The sequence below is a fragment of the Tubulanus polymorphus genome, chromosome 2 (assembly GCF_964204645.1).
Source record: "Tubulanus polymorphus chromosome 2, tnTubPoly1.2, whole genome shotgun sequence".
Lineage (NCBI taxonomy): Eukaryota > Metazoa > Nemertea > Palaeonemertea > Tubulaniformes > Tubulanidae > Tubulanus > Tubulanus polymorphus.
The window spans coordinates 9,038,577-9,054,487 of record NC_134026.1 but is presented as its reverse complement, the minus strand read 5'-3'; the positions used below and the strand labels follow the sequence as shown (position 1 = coordinate 9,054,487).

Below are 15,911 nucleotides of genomic sequence, written 5' to 3'. Positions count from 1 at the left end.
GAAAATGGCTTTGGTTGTGTTTAGTCCGTCAAATCTCTGTTGCTGACACTAGTTAAGAAGATAAGGCCAAAACAGTACACGCAATGATCATGCTTAATCCCCGTTATACATGCCAGCAGCCCATAACTTCGGGAAAAGAAGTTTAGAGTTAATGTATGGATTGATTCTGCTTGTTGAATTGTTGACGATTTGGTGTCTCTGTGCATTGTATCAAGCTTTGACTGTAATCTGTTTACTGATTCGAAGCAGTTAGATTAGCGGTGTCCATTTGACCAAGTCCACTATGGTTACCGTACATTCAGAGCATCATCTGTTAGTTAGTTCATTTTCGATGAGTTAACTCGGGAGTTAAATCCTAACTCGGAACTGTGGAACTGGGTCCAGATTGAGGATTCGTTCCTAGGGATAACTTTGATACCCAGTCTATGAAACCGGGCCCATAAATCTAATTCTCAGCTTAAATCCCGTCCTACATAGTGTTGTTGGTGCATGTGGAATCTGGGCTCAACTTTGATTTGACCACACATTCAATGAATTGATGAAGAAGCGACTGAAAAAAAATCAGCGAAGATATAATTTGTAAATACAAGGCTATTATTTTATTTCAATTGTTCAGACAAATTTATAAATAATTGACACTCTTAGTCTCTTAAAACAACTAGCATACCAACACTGATACTGAATTTTGCATACGGAAAAATTTGTGAACATATTTTCAAGCTTTGTTTCATGAGGTCATCTTAGATAACAATACAAATCACTTTACTCGAGTTATTTAAAGTCTTCAAAATATGTCGTTCTAAATCAGATCAATTCGATTCAATTCGAAAAGAATTTCTTGTTCGGATCGTTGGCGTGATCTAACAGTAATTGGCACGGAGTGAAACTGCTTCCATAAACCGATTCTAACGCGCGCATTTTATCTACGACGTAATCGGCTCCGTAATTGTCGACGTACCGGAACGGTCCTGAAAGTAAAACAAACGATAAACCTTCGAAAAATGGCGATAAGCTTATGAAATCACAATACATGCGATACAGTAAACCTTGTCCTAGTCTTGACATGGCCAGACAGGACTTCTGCCTATTTCGGACATGAACAAACATAATCTGCCTCCCGAACACATTTTCCGATCCTTAGGTTTTTTGCTCGGACCAGTTTTACCAGTCCCAGTTCGTCAGAGTTAGGCTAAGATTACTGTATTTCATTATCAAGGGACTGTAAATTCTTGTTACTTATGCCCTATCCCTCCAAAACTCTGGGATGACAGCTATTTTATCATTGAGCAGTCATTTTCTTTGCCACATGGATGCTTGGTTTAGGTACTGGCTTAAAATCTAATTCATTTTCAGTATCTATTCTTATGACAAATATCAAGGAGCCTGAACATAGAGCCAAAAGATGAACACTGAGGGTGTACTCTTTTATCAGATCGGAGAATCTGTTTGCCTCCAATGTTACTCCATAATTGGTCACGCAACCTTTTGGTGAGTCCAAAACTTCCTTTCCGTCGAGGTGGTGCGATTCGGATCCAGAAATTTCAGATGGAGACTTCGCAGGTCATAAAAGAGTACGCCAAAAAGTGCACTGTGAATTTATGAATTACCACAGCTAATGGTACGATATTTGGCGACTCAATCAGACCAGGAACTAATAATTTACTTCACTGTTACTTCACACTAAAAACAAACTTAGTACAGCGGAACCTCGTTAATAAGAATCTTGTGGGCAAAAGAGAAATTGTCGTATAAAACGAGTTTTATTGATACAAATATCTTGCTGGGACATCGTTATAAACGGGTTTCATCTTAAACAGAATCGTATTAACGAGCTTCCACTATATCCTTATTCAATTAGCACTGGTGACGAAATGCATTGTTTAAATTTGTTGGCATTTTCACTTACCGCCTAAACATGGTGGGAATCCAATACCAAACACAGCTCCAATATCTCCTTCAGCCTAAAACGAAGCGAGTAACGGATTAAGTAAGCACTTCTGAACAGAATCATTCAAGAAAGTGAACAACAAAAATGAAAATAGAGCATACCGCTGATTGAATAATTCCTAATTCCAGACATCGAACAGCTTCATTTACAAACAGGGCTAGCAGACGATCAGCTGCCAGTTCATTCGTCAATCTAAACAACAAAAGATGAGTAATTTATGAATGAATGAATGTCAGAATTTATATAGTGCCAATTTCATCCAATAGATGTTCAAAGGCGCTCTCTAGAAATGATTACGACGGCTGTAAATGATGAGTGAACAGATAAGATTTTGGTCCTGATTTGATATACATAGATCCCTGTCATTCTATTCAGAAGTAACAACTATCGCTTGAGATATGAAAACTTCATCATCAATGGGATACCGCCAATGCTACTGTGGCAATCGAGGATTTCGCTCCGATCTCTAGTGGCAGCACAGGGTACTGGTCTTCCATTTCAATTTTATTCAAATCTATTTTTCTTGTTAATAAATCAATTTTCAGTGAGAAAGCGAATCTCTTATCCATTCAAAGACTCGTTTGATGATCAGTTTCGAATCTGGAAGCCCTTAAAATCAAGTTCGAATTTCATTGTGAAAATGAACCAATTTTACCCAGTGTTCTGTGGCGCTATCTAGTGATTGCCGATATAACATTATTATCGATTTTTTTGCTTGTCGGCTTTAATCATTCACCCTGTTCAATAATGCCAGGATTTTCATCCTCGGCATTTATTTCTAATGAAGATTGGTTTCACGTAATACGACATAATCATTTAATTTCACTTCAAAGTTCCGGGCCCGAAATGATAATTATTGTGCTAGAATCTATACCCCATTGAACTCAGGGTAAATACAGTCAAATTCACGTAAGTCATCATGGCTGGAATGATCATTTTGATAATTAGGATCTTAATGTCAATTCAAACTTAGTGATAAATAGTTAGTGATAAATAGTTAGAAGTTTTGTGACTACCATTATTACTACCTCACTGAGTTCGACTGTATGAGCTGACCACAAAAGCAAAACTGATGTCTTTGGCTTAGTGATACTTACGGTTGTTTAGGGGGAATGTGATACTTCTTGAATAATTCCATAGCTTCCGGGTTAACTTCGCGTGTCTTCGATTTTCCGCCGCTGTACACAAAAATACCCTTTCCAGACTTGCGACCTGAAAAAATGCATTCCACAAAATACATAGCCTATAGGCCCTATTTGAATTAGATAAAGAGCAAATCCTCGTTGGAGTAGACTCTTCAGAAAATAGGCTGCCTCCATAAATTCCCAATGACATCATTAACGCATTTTAAAACACCTACAAAGCGGTCATCTTTTCTGAAAGCGTCTATCTAAACATTTAGACTTATAATAATATACAACTGTAGAATATGCGATTACTTATTGAACCACAACACTATAGAAGGTTGAAACTATAGCATCTGCCATCTGGGTGCATTTTACGAAAAGGTTTATCTCTAAGTCTCTGTTTTGTTACTTCCGGTTGCATTATACATACGTAATATTAAGAATTCATTTAAAAGACCATTTAAATTATAATTAAACTAAACCAATTTAGGCCTTAAATTTTTCGTATCCTACCTAGTAAACCATTAGCTACAAAGTCACTCCACAATCCGGTGTTTCTCACATTATCGACTGATTTCACCATGAATTCCAACATGTGAGTGGCTACATCGATACCGACTTCATCGACGACTGTCGCGATTCCTGTGTGGAATCCGAGCGATTGTGCAGCTTTATCAATCTCCTTAGGGTCCATTCCTTCCTGAAATTGAAGAAACAATGAAAGGTTGTAAGAAATTACCATATTCAATTTATGGGGGCTGATGAGTTCATCCAGTGCTCGAGAAATTTGGATTGTATTCAGTATGAAACATATCAGATCTTTGGTAAGGTAGGATATGGCTCTTCTTTACAACAGAGAAAATAAAACGAATTTCAAATACAATTGTAAATGTTAAAATAGAACACAACCTCCGTTTATGTAACAAACTAAATGTTCAAACATTTCAGCGTTCAAGGAACATATTTTGACTGATTAACATGTAGAAGGATGCCATCTATTACATGTATAGCTAAATATATAACTATTAGAATGGATTAGAAATTTTTGTTGGCTTTATCTAATCTCCTCCAAATTATATTAACCCTTTCAGTGCTGACTAATTAATACCCTATAGTGCTGGAGATAATTTGAAAATTCTAGAAAATTCCGTCCTAGTGTGTTGAACAAGGGGAATACCACTATAGTGCGTCTACACTGCGGTGCTGTGTATCGTTAGTTACTAATATTTCACTATGTTTGACAGGTGCTGCCATTTTTCAAGAGAGATAATTACTAATTACATCAATACACCGCGGTGCGGTGTACTAGCAAAATCGATCACTGATTTATACACTGCACTGCGGTGTAGACGCACTGAAAGGGTTAAACTATCTCGTATTTTGTATAATTTTATCTCTTTATGACACGTTGTAATTCAATTGTGGAAACAAATTATCATCATGATTATTATCATTATTAGCTAGAATAGTGAAAAGACGAATATCATTCGTACCTGAAGAAGCATTCCCAGTTCAACTAGAACGTATGTGACGACTCGATTTACGTAAAATCCGGGCGTGTCTTTTACGCTGATAACGACCTTTCCTTGTCGTAATCCGACGTCGACCGCGGCGGCTGCGATGGACAACAAAGATAACAATTATATAACATATAGTGATTAATTGAGAAAGACTTTCGAAATGGCTTGGGCAAAAAAATAACGGGCACGTACCAGCAGTTTCGGGCGATGTCTTATCCGATGAAATAACCTCGAGAAGTTGCATTTTATCGACAGGTGAAAAGTAATGCATACCAACAACCTGAAATAGATTGCAATTGAATCAGTTTCGAATGATGTCAGTCCATGAAATGCCTTATGCCCTATCCTCCAAAACTCTGGGATGACAGCTATTTTATCATTGAGCAGTCATTTTCTTTGCCACATGGATGCTTGGTTTAGATACTGGCTTAAAATTCAATTCATTTACAGTACCTATTTGACTAAAGAAAGGACTTACATTTTGAGGTCTCTTGCTTGCTTTGGCTATCAGTTTGATCGGCAGAGCGGATGTGTTCGTTGCCAAAATACAGTGTTCAGGTATATGCTGCAAATTAAGATCGAACAGAAAATGACTTTAAATTTCAGTCGAGGAACAATTTATGGCAAAGATCGGCCAGTGGTGCATTGTATTGATGAGGCATCTGATTTTGTCTCGCGTGCATAAATGAGCCACCGGATTTTGACCTAGTAACCACCTAATTTCAAGGTCTTATATCAAAAGCAGGTGCCAATTTTTAAGGGGGTAGGTGCTAAATGCAATACCGCTGGGCCATGTCGTATAGAAAAACCATTGGCTATCAATCCAAATTTAGAAATATTGGCAAAAACCATAGGAAAGGGTACAGTACTCGAAGGAAATATTGATACCTGTTCAATTTCTTTAACAACTTTATGTTTGACGTTTATCTCCTCGAAGACAGCTTCGACGACCATATCGCACTTCTTGAAATTTTCGTAGTCTATCGTAGCATCGACCATCGACATAATCTGATCGCGCTTGAAACTATGAATGCAAACATAACGCATTATTAGAGTCTGATTCTGATTGAAAAGTTTGCGAAAACAAATAGGGCCTCCTACGCCTACTGTACGCCGCTAAGAATTGTTGATAAAATATTATCCAGACCCCATTTCTAAAATTTCATACCAACTTCATAAGCTTCGCAACACTTGAAAAAATAATCAGTACTACCCATAACTCTTCCGTTCCTGGATTTTCAGGTCGACTTTCTTCTTGTACTTGGGTCTCGTCGAATACCAGTATCTGATAGGCCCAGATTCTTTACAAATAAGTGAATTGTTCAATACCTCGTAATTTTCCTCCTCTTCACTTGAGTATCGAGTCCCTTTTGAATTTGTTGTTGCCCTTTTGCCAAGCCTTCCAAAGATATATCTTTCATCACGACTGGAATATTCTTATCGACGGACACCTGCGCGATGCCCGCACCCATCAATCCCGCTCCTAGGATACCAAGTGTCCTACACAGAAAAACAACATCATACATCTTCATTAATCTAACGTAGAATAATAAAATAAGGTTTATAAATGCAGATGATGGAAGAAAATGTGACAAGGGGTACCCAAGGGGTACCTGGCCAGGGTGGCCACTGATCTGGAAAACCTGGAAACTCAGGGAATCAGAAAATCTAGAAAAAATCGGGGACTCTGGCAAATTTTACCAAATACCTGGAAAACTCGGAAGGAATTCGGATAATGTCATTGACCGCTTTATCAATACGTGATTCAATGAAAATGAATGAATTGAAACATCTTAAACCCAGAAATTACTCTGAGATTTCCTTAGGGGATTTTGTGTAATCAGATAAAAAAATCAGGGAAAACTCAGGGTATTGATAAATAGGCGGAGGAGAGTGGCCTCTCTGTAGGCCTAATCAAAGCATTTAATCTCAATAATAGTGTATAGTCAACCCTCATTATTTGCCAAACTTGGTTCAATTCCCCCGACTTCAAGAAATTTGTTATCACTGAGTACGATATAATCAGTTATCCGCCAAGAAGGCATTTGTTATGAGTGTGCCGGATAATTGAGGGTTCAAATGAGGGTACGAAATCAAATTTTTTTTCATGTTATAATGTCATTACATGTTATGCTATGCTATCTATGCTCACATCGATCTACTGTCTGAAAACACCGACGATCCATCAAACATTCAATACTCATGGTTCCCACAGTTACATTAATCTTAAATTCCCAGGTTTTTCCCAAGTATCTAATGGGAGATCTTTAAATTTTACCAAAAGAAAACGAACAGATACCATCATGCTACAGTCAACATTTTAGTGGTGACTGGTGATTCTCAGGGGAAATCGCTGAAGAAAATTGCCCATGGCAAATGCAATAAATGAAATGTAAATGAATTTCCCAAATATTTTCCTGATTCGAAATATTTCCTAACTGGGAATTATTTCAAAGTTTTTCCAAATTTCTCAGTTCTGTGGGAACCATGAATACTCTGTCGTCATCCTTTCAATTTTCAATTATTACTAAACATATCAATGAGATTTTGAACATCTAGAACAATATATAAATGTTACTCACTCAACTGGCTTCTTCGGCGTTCCGTATTTGTTTTTCTTACACAACGTTTGTCCGTGGTACAGACCTTTCAAGGCGCTACATTCTTTGGTCATTGCTAACTCGCCGAAATACTAAAAATAACAGCAACAATTTCAAACTACATTCTGAAATCTGTGAAGTAAATTTTCTTTCTTCGGCACCAATTCACACACTTACTTGCGCTTCCTGTAAATAGCCAGCTTTGCTACCTTTTTCTAGTGTTGTTTTGGCAATCTGAAATATATCGTGCAATGCAATGCCATTAAGCTTCTTCGTTGCAATAGCAATTTTTCGCAATAGAAATTTTTCGTATCCCGAGACAGTCTTAAAATAATTCTAAATACACGTGTACTCAACCAAGTATTTGGCGAAGAGCAAGATTACCAATATAATTATATTCCTTAATTCTGACAACTTTAATCTGGAAATAATTTATGGTCCGTCTATACATAAATGTATTTAAAATATGACATACAAAATATTTCAAAATATGACTGTATAGGTAAATAGTACACTATTTTCTAAACAATCATAGAAATCAAAGTTATAACTATAATTTCAGAACGATACCTGGAACTCTGTTCGACCAGACTACTTTGGTAGTTTTCAGCAAAAATTACAATAATTTGAAGCAAAAATAGCAGTTTACGGTAATTGGGAATGAACGCAAAATCATTCCGATTTTCCGAATATTTTGATAATTTCGGTACTAATACGAGTTCTTAAAAGAGTCTCATCTGCTTTGTTTGATAATTTCCACGCCGTTCATCGAAACTTTCACTTAGTTTGCAAATATATGCGCTTTAAGAAACCGTAAAAAGAGCATATTTACATCAAGGATCCTCAACGGTGCCGGATAAAGACCACGACTCAATTTCATCACTTGGTTACGCGCTTGCTTCAAGACATAATTACGTCCGAACTCGTACTGCAGTAATTTATCCATAATCTCTGAAATAATAGAAATTTATGCCATTTCATTGAAAACAGTAATAACAGTTAAGTGTAAACCGTGCCCAGTGACGAGGCAACTCTTCATAGCCGTTGTAAAACTGCTTGGCCATAAGATTGATTAAATATGATTGATAGGGGTACCTCATTTTTGATTCTGGAAGCATTGTAAAAATAGGGTGATGTATTCTGTTAAATATCTACATATTCAGTCAGTAAGCTGTGGCAATAATTTACTGAATGACGTTTTTTTCTGGTTTTTGACGAAATTCAAGTAGATTGGCCACAGCAATATTAGAACCTGTCAAAAATCGACAATTGGCGGCGGCATTCAAAACTTGCTTCCAACGCACCTGTCAGTACAGATCAAGCTACATAGTTGGCACATTTATCAAGTACAGGTACCCTTATCGTATCAGTGATTTATGGGGTCAATTTCATGTACAAAACAAATTTTTTCTTTAATCGCACTTTTTACTATTAATGAAAAATTTATGAAATATGCGCATAAATCAAGGTTTTAATCCATCATTATTCATCATATTTCAATATGCCCACGCAACAGATGTTTCAGTGTGTAAATTGTGCGTAATAATCGTAAAATCTCCTTGTCACACTTCGAAAAATCAATGTATGAATCTATGAGTTAGCTCGAACAAAAACTTACTGTCCATCATGTTCTTTTTACGAGGACTAGGTTTCAGAGAGCCATTCGCCAAACTCCTAATGACAGTAGAATGATAAAAAGATAGATTTGATAGCCATTCTATAATCAATAGAAGAATTTCACCAAAAAAAAATCGAAACATACTTGGCAGTATCGATGGCTATTTCTTCGAGGTATTCTAAAGTTCTTTCTGGTCCAGGTTTCAAGCCAGGTCCTGAAAATAGCACGACAAATCAAGTGAGGCGAGGTTACTCTAGTTCTATCGCGGCAGTACCGGTAAATACAATTCGGCGCACAATAACGAACCTATTTCATCGATAACGCTATGCACGAGACCCATTTTCTTAGCTTTAGGGGGAGGGATATTTTTTCCGGTCAACATCATATCAAGGGCGTTTGGCAATGAAAGCTGAAATCGTAAGAAAAAGACGTGATACACATCTAAAGATTAACGGAAACAAGTCATGACTGAAAGTTCTTTTAAATAAGGGTCAAAGCAATTCAAAATAATAAACCAAATATTCATTTTACATCAAGCAAATAGGCTCATGAGTGGAATATCAAAAATAATCAATTCAGTAATATCAAAGGTTAAAGAAACTTGATGCAAAAATAGTATTTCTCAGGGTTATTCACAGAGCAAAAACTCTATCGTTTAACAATTCAATTGCTGCATGCTTCGAAATATGTATGAACATTCTATTCTATGCTAAAGAGACTAAAACTAATCTCCGAACTTGACTTCAAACTGGGGTCAGTTTCATGAAAAAGTTTAAGCTTAAATCAGTTAAGTTTGAATTGTTGGCCTATTTGAAAACATGAAGTAACCAATGGCACAGACCTGCCAACTTCACAATTTTTTTTTGTAGTAAACAATACAATTTTGATAGTAGTTTTCTTATTTCAGTCAGTAGCAGGGCAAAATCAAACATTCTAGTGATAGTAGCAAATCATTGATTCTCAGTAGCTGCCGAAACGTTTCCTGACATCTGTCAACCCACCGTGTGTAACAAGAAAATCAAGGTTACAGACAGTACACAGTGCATAACTATTTGATATTTGAGATGAACAATGCACGGATACTTGGACATATATTCTGCTCTGAATTTTTGATTGGCGACACGGGTTTTTTTATTCTGTTGTTCGTTACTAGTCCCTTGTTTGGATTTTCTCTTCCTCGCAGTTACTTCACCTTCTTCCGATTTGCTTTCATCATCATCGGAATTCGATTCGTTTGCCGAAAAATCCAAATCAGACAACGATGCCGCCATGTTTACAGGTGAACACTAAATCCAACCTCCGACTATCACATTTCATGATCGCTTATTGATAACTGCGCATGCGCACAAACCAAAGACTACCATTCTGTGGATAGGATTTAACAATGACAAAATTGATTTGAGCGTATTCGATTGGCATTCTAACGGAACACCGGAGTGAAATAAATTTGAGCGTATTCGATTGGCATTCTAACGGAACACCGGAGTGAAATTGATTATGGGCGTATTCGATTGACTCTTAGGCGGAGTACCGGAATGAGACCGACGCTCGAGCGTAGTATTTTCACCACTCCCGTAGCACCGGAGTTCTACTTGTTTATTGAGCAAACTCCGCCGAAATCGGAGACATTGGCAGCCCTGATGGCAATTACACAAAAAATTTTAGGTTAATTTTTTTTTGTGAAACTGAACCCTGGAGATAAAACTCAAATCTACCCACTTTGTCCGAGGTAACCTAAAGGAAATTCAGTTTAAAACAATATATCGTTTCCGCTCTTACCAGTTTTGGTAAACGCTGCGTTCCACCAGCTCCCGGTAGTAAGCCGAGCATTACTTCTGGTGTGCTCAAAACGGTTTTCTTGTCGTTCACCGCGATTCTGTAGTGACAGCTCAGCGCGACCTGAAACATTTCAATCAATCATTGTTTACACGAAATATATCATATCTTCTTTTCGAAACCTAGTGCGATTCTGTCGGGAAAACCGTTTTTTAATAATCTCAGTCCCAGTTGGCCGAAACAAAATCTTGACCAAGTCATTAGAACTTTGGAATTGCTTCCTATTTTCACCAGTAAATTGTAAATGTTCACAATTCAGGCTAATGAATCATGTTTGTAGACTCTGGGTATCATCTCATTAGCCGCAATCTCACTATCATTTTTGATCAGGGCCAAATACATAGCCAATGCCAGATTAGACCCGGGCAAACTGTCCACACTGGTGCCAAATAGGTGCATGCCTGTTTGATACCGGCCAATATTCTGCGCTTATGGTTATTTTTTGAAGTGATTCACCTCACTTGCCACAGCATCGTTTCATTAGCATTTAGTAACGAGTGAGTAATGTACATGGGAATACACCCTCTAATTAGGCATAGACGAAATTTGACTCGTGCCTGTTCGGCCCAGGCCAAGTGTGTCTGAATGGGACCGTAGACCACGGAAGTCTCGATAACGCATGGACCTATTTTACACTGACCTCGAGACCGCCGCCGAGACAAGTTCCCATGATCGCAGCGACGAAAGGTTTTTTACTATCCTCGAGCGTCTGTAGAAGTTCCTGTCCTCCGCGAGACATTTCTTCGGCTTCTTTCGCGGTTTCACACGTTTCAATCATGCTGTAAAACGATCACGATACATACTTGTATCAACATCATATGATATATTTGTTATTTACACGTATCTGCGTTTCCGAATCACTCGCCTAATCACAAGCGAGACACATTTCGCAGCACTTTATGGGTGCGCAACAAAACTCTGAGCTCGCCTATATTCAAGACGTATATGTGCGTTCCATGCGCACACGCAAAACGTGCTGGATTTGATGCGCGGTATTTCGATACGTGATTCTATTGTTTTATCGAAAACGAAACGATCTCCAACGAACGCCGGACGACGCGTTATGAGTCAAGTAACTTTTGTTTTCGAGGTGCTGGCAGTTGCGAGTCTAACCTACACCCGGGCTTTCATCTTAAGACACACTTACCCGATATCAGCTCCTGCGATGAAACATCCCGTTTTGCCGGATATGAGAACAGCGCTGTTTATCGAAGAGTCGCTGGCAACTTGTTTAATGGCTTGTTCACACTCGGCAAAAACTTCCTTGGTGAGAGTATTCACCTGAAGAAATAGACGATTTAGACGAATCATTAGAATATGAAAATTGTGAGCATTTTAAACCTGAACGATCATATATATCACTGGCAAGTCTGCGTCTTGTAAGGTAATGCTTCCAAATTTATGCTAGGGGTCAGTTGCTCAAAAACAAAGGGAAAAGTTAAACATCAGCTAGAATCTTAGTAACTACCGGGGTAAATGACGGATGAATTTGAAATGTTTGCTGCTGATCGCTTTAGTGGTTGGATTCACTATTTTTTCAAAGCCAAATTTTCACTTAACTTAATTAATGCAATTACTTAATGAACATTTCTTTTTCAACATCGGATTTACTCAACTTGATCCAAAGTTTAAAATGAAAAGTCAGCGTCAGACAAACCTGAGGTACTGCATAAATCATATTCTATCTACTATGTACAGCCAGACAATAATTGGTTGGGTTACCGTTCTAGCCAATGTCTGTGAGGATACTAGGATGGTATCTACGATGAGATCACTCCTCTTGGCGAAAAGCATTACAGCGGTAATCAATGTGTGTTAAAGCAACTTTTGAACAACAGGTCCTGATGAGTTTTATCTTAATTCACGAAAGATCTAATCTTGAATATCAATTTCCAACTCGATCAACTATTTATACTGAATTCAAATTAAATGCCCAAAAATCAGCATTCCGTGGGCATTGTAATGTACTACTCACTTTTGAATCTGGCGAGTCTAATTTCATGACTGCGACACCATCTTTAACTTCAATGTTGATATGTTTGCCTAAAAACATTTGAAAATGTCATTCAATGAGGAGAGTTGCCAAGTTTTTAAGTAATAGGCTCGAATTTAAACCGAGGTCAGTTTTACTAAGAAAATTATGAACAGCTACTAAAATATGTAATAATGCCCTCTTTTTGTGAAATCTTGAAATCCTGATGAGGGGCAAGATATAAGAAAATTTAGACATTAAACGCCAACCTCAGTTGTCTTTTGTCATCAGTAACCAGACTGTGGTTCAGTTTAGTTTTATTATCAGATATTTTCCCATACCAGAAAAGGTTTTGAGCCTTTTCAATCAATAAAGCTTAAACAGCAATGATTGGACCACAAATTGTTTAGGCCTACTTTCAAGATTCTTTACAAGGTGAATCGAGATTCAGCCAAAAACTCGAACATTTGGGAAGGGACAAATCATTTTGGCCTAGGCCCCTGTGCACATATGGAATCAGTGAGCATGAAGATAAATTAGCAGTTTAACCCTTACAATGCGTCTTCACCGCAGTGCGGTTAAAAAATCAGCGATGGATTTTGCTAGTACACCACACTGCGGTGTATTGATATAATTAGTAATTATCTCTCTTGAAAGATGGCAGTTCATGTCAAACATAGTGAAATATCAGTAACTAACAATACACCGCGCTGCGGTGTAGACACACTTTAGTGGTATTCCCGTTGTTCAATATACTAGGGTGGGATTATTCAAAATTTTCAAATTATCTCCAGCACTTATTAATGAGTCAGCACTGAAAGGGTAAAAGGTTAACTCCTGCCTACTAGAACTTTTTTTTTCCATAAAATGCTGCGCTTTGCCAGGATTTCCATTTTTCACAGTTTCATAAAACAAAAACTAGAAGAGATATTTTCATCAAATTTGTTTTATTTTGTTCATCTGGTCTTGCTTTTTCATGTAAAATCAGCTAAGTGGATATTTAATCGTATACGGCAAAGTATTTACTTCCGCTATTTTACTGTACATTATTACTATATATATAGTTTTAACTAATAAAAGTAACAATAAAATCATTATATTGGGTTTAGGGTTAGGGTTTCGATAGGGTTAGTGTCGAGAGGGTGAGAAGAGGGCCCAGTGGGTTCCGTTTTACCCCTAGGGATAGGATTAGGGTGAGATGAGGTACTATAGATAGTTAAAACATTCGGTTGGTTTTCAGCGAGCTCAATGGTCTAGTGGTTTGACGCTGCGCTAGTAATTTACTGGCCCGGGTTCGAGTCTCGTTCTATCCGCTCTATTTTCTCTAACTCTGTTCTCCACACTTTCCTTGCATTTTCCAAGTCGGGCACCTCTGACGCATGCGCGGCGTAAATCAGCGACGATGTACGGTAAAATAGCGGAAATAAATACTCAGCCATATACGATAAAATACCCGCCGTGTAAAATCAGCAGTATTTCTCCAATCAACAGTACAGACGAGGTATTATACAGAAAATATGCCCATTCATGCGTGTTCAACCCCATTTCAACAGATGATATAACTGACACACTGCATAGAACGACTGATGATAATCTGCTTTGTTTGAAAAAAGGCATTAACCCTTTCAGTGCTGGCTAATTAATACCCTATAGTGCTGAAGATAATTTGAAAATTCTGAAAAAAGTGTGTTGAATAACGGTAATAGCACTATAGTGTGTCTACACCCTGGCGCGGTATATCGTTAGTTACTAATATTTCACTATGTTTAACAGGTGCTGCCATCTTTCAAGAGAGATAATTAGTAATTACTAATTAAATCAATACACCGCAGTGCGGTGTACTAGCAAAATCCATCACTGCTTCGTACACCGCACTGCGGTGTAGCCGCACTGAAAGGGTTAAACTAATTGGTACTGTGCGATGAATGACATGCGATATTTTGCCAATGCGGCATTATTCCTGTTAACGCTATTTTGCCAATGGCGCTTTCTGATCGGCCGATTGATGCCGCGTATGCGCCCTGAGAAAATTCAAGGAAAGTGTGGAGAACAGAGTTTAAGAAAATAGGAGCATATAGCGGAATTTGAACCCGGACCAGCGTATTGCTAGCCTAACGTCTTTCCACACTAGACCACCTAAATCCAATATAATGATTTCATTGTTAAACTATTTCTTTAGTACATCTTATTATATAAGGCCATTGGCAAAATGGCTGTTACTAAAATAATGCCGCATCGCATTGGATTGCCATTGGCATTTGGCAAAATATCCACTTCAGTCTTCACTTCAATTCCCAAAAAGCCAGGCATAAAAATTCTTCACCAAGAACCTTAGTGTCTGATGTACCACAGACACTAAGACACGAATGACATTTTCTCGATACTCTTAAATCACTGTGACTTTAAACCACCAGAAATCCAGTTTCACCAAATCGATTGAGAAAAATAAACTATCATTACAAACCTCACATATTCAGTTTTCTTATTATTATGTTCATTCGGAGGTTCCTTCATCATACTCCGTGCTTGATGCGATATAAATACAGAAATAGCAAAAATGACACCATTTTTTCACTTTGAAACTAGGCATTGTAACACTGTAGTTCGTTAGCAACAAGACACTTGAGCGATGCGTGTCTCATCGCTAATCAGCGCATCATTTTTGTATCTTAAATTTAATCATAAGGTTAGTGTAGATAGTTTATTTATCAAAATCGGTTTTTATTTGCTGAGATATCGCAGTTTGAACACAGGCAAAAATGCCGACAGTAGTTGTGTTGGCAAAAGTCACGCGAATTTGAATGAACGTGTCTGGGTGGGTGGTTACACAGGATCGTAGAGCAACGTAGATACACTGTGGAGACAGCCACACTGCCAGGACTGGGTGAAAAAAATTCTTCTTACCCATAGCTGCTGATGTCAGTGATAGGTATTTTCTAGGGATGCAGTCTACAAAATAAAAAGTGGCGTGACATATGATGATATATATATTGTTCGATAAAAAAGTCAATATTGATGGTGTTATTTTAGCAGTTTAGTGGTTGATTTGAATTGATCTGTCACTGTCAGTCGCTTGAATAGATTTTCACGACGGTTTTAAAATTTTACGGATGAAACTTACGCGCTTGCAACGCTTTCAGTTTGCTATTCGTTCTAAGCGTAATTAGCGGGTTTACTTTCACCCCTAAAGCCCCAAAACCTCGGAGAAAAGATGCCATTTCAGTAAATATCGGCCTATTTTCACAATCTGACCCGGCTTACACTCACGGACTAACGGCCGGACACTTCAG

At 37.8% G+C, this 15,911-nt stretch overlaps 1 protein-coding gene across 1 annotated transcript; it reads right to left on the bottom strand.

The window, feature by feature from the left end:
- Positions 1–584: 584 nt before the first annotated feature.
- On the bottom strand, positions 585–15,880 carry LOC141899556 (trifunctional enzyme subunit alpha, mitochondrial-like). Its single transcript, XM_074785929.1, has 22 exons — positions 15,743–15,880; positions 15,526–15,570; positions 12,625–12,692; positions 11,797–11,930; positions 11,290–11,428; positions 10,593–10,712; positions 9,120–9,222; positions 8,958–9,027; positions 8,814–8,869; positions 8,028–8,146; positions 7,373–7,429; positions 7,178–7,287; positions 5,925–6,095; positions 5,484–5,619; positions 5,074–5,160; positions 4,788–4,875; positions 4,569–4,690; positions 3,589–3,775; positions 3,046–3,160; positions 2,050–2,140; positions 1,907–1,961; positions 585–968 (listed from the first exon to the last, which is right to left on the bottom strand). Exons 1-22 carry the CDS (start codon positions 15,837–15,839, stop codon positions 820–822), a joined length of 2,319 nt encoding a protein of 772 aa, XP_074642030.1. The 5' UTR covers positions 15,840–15,880; the 3' UTR covers positions 585–819.
- Between the last annotated feature and the right edge of the window lie 31 nt (positions 15,881–15,911).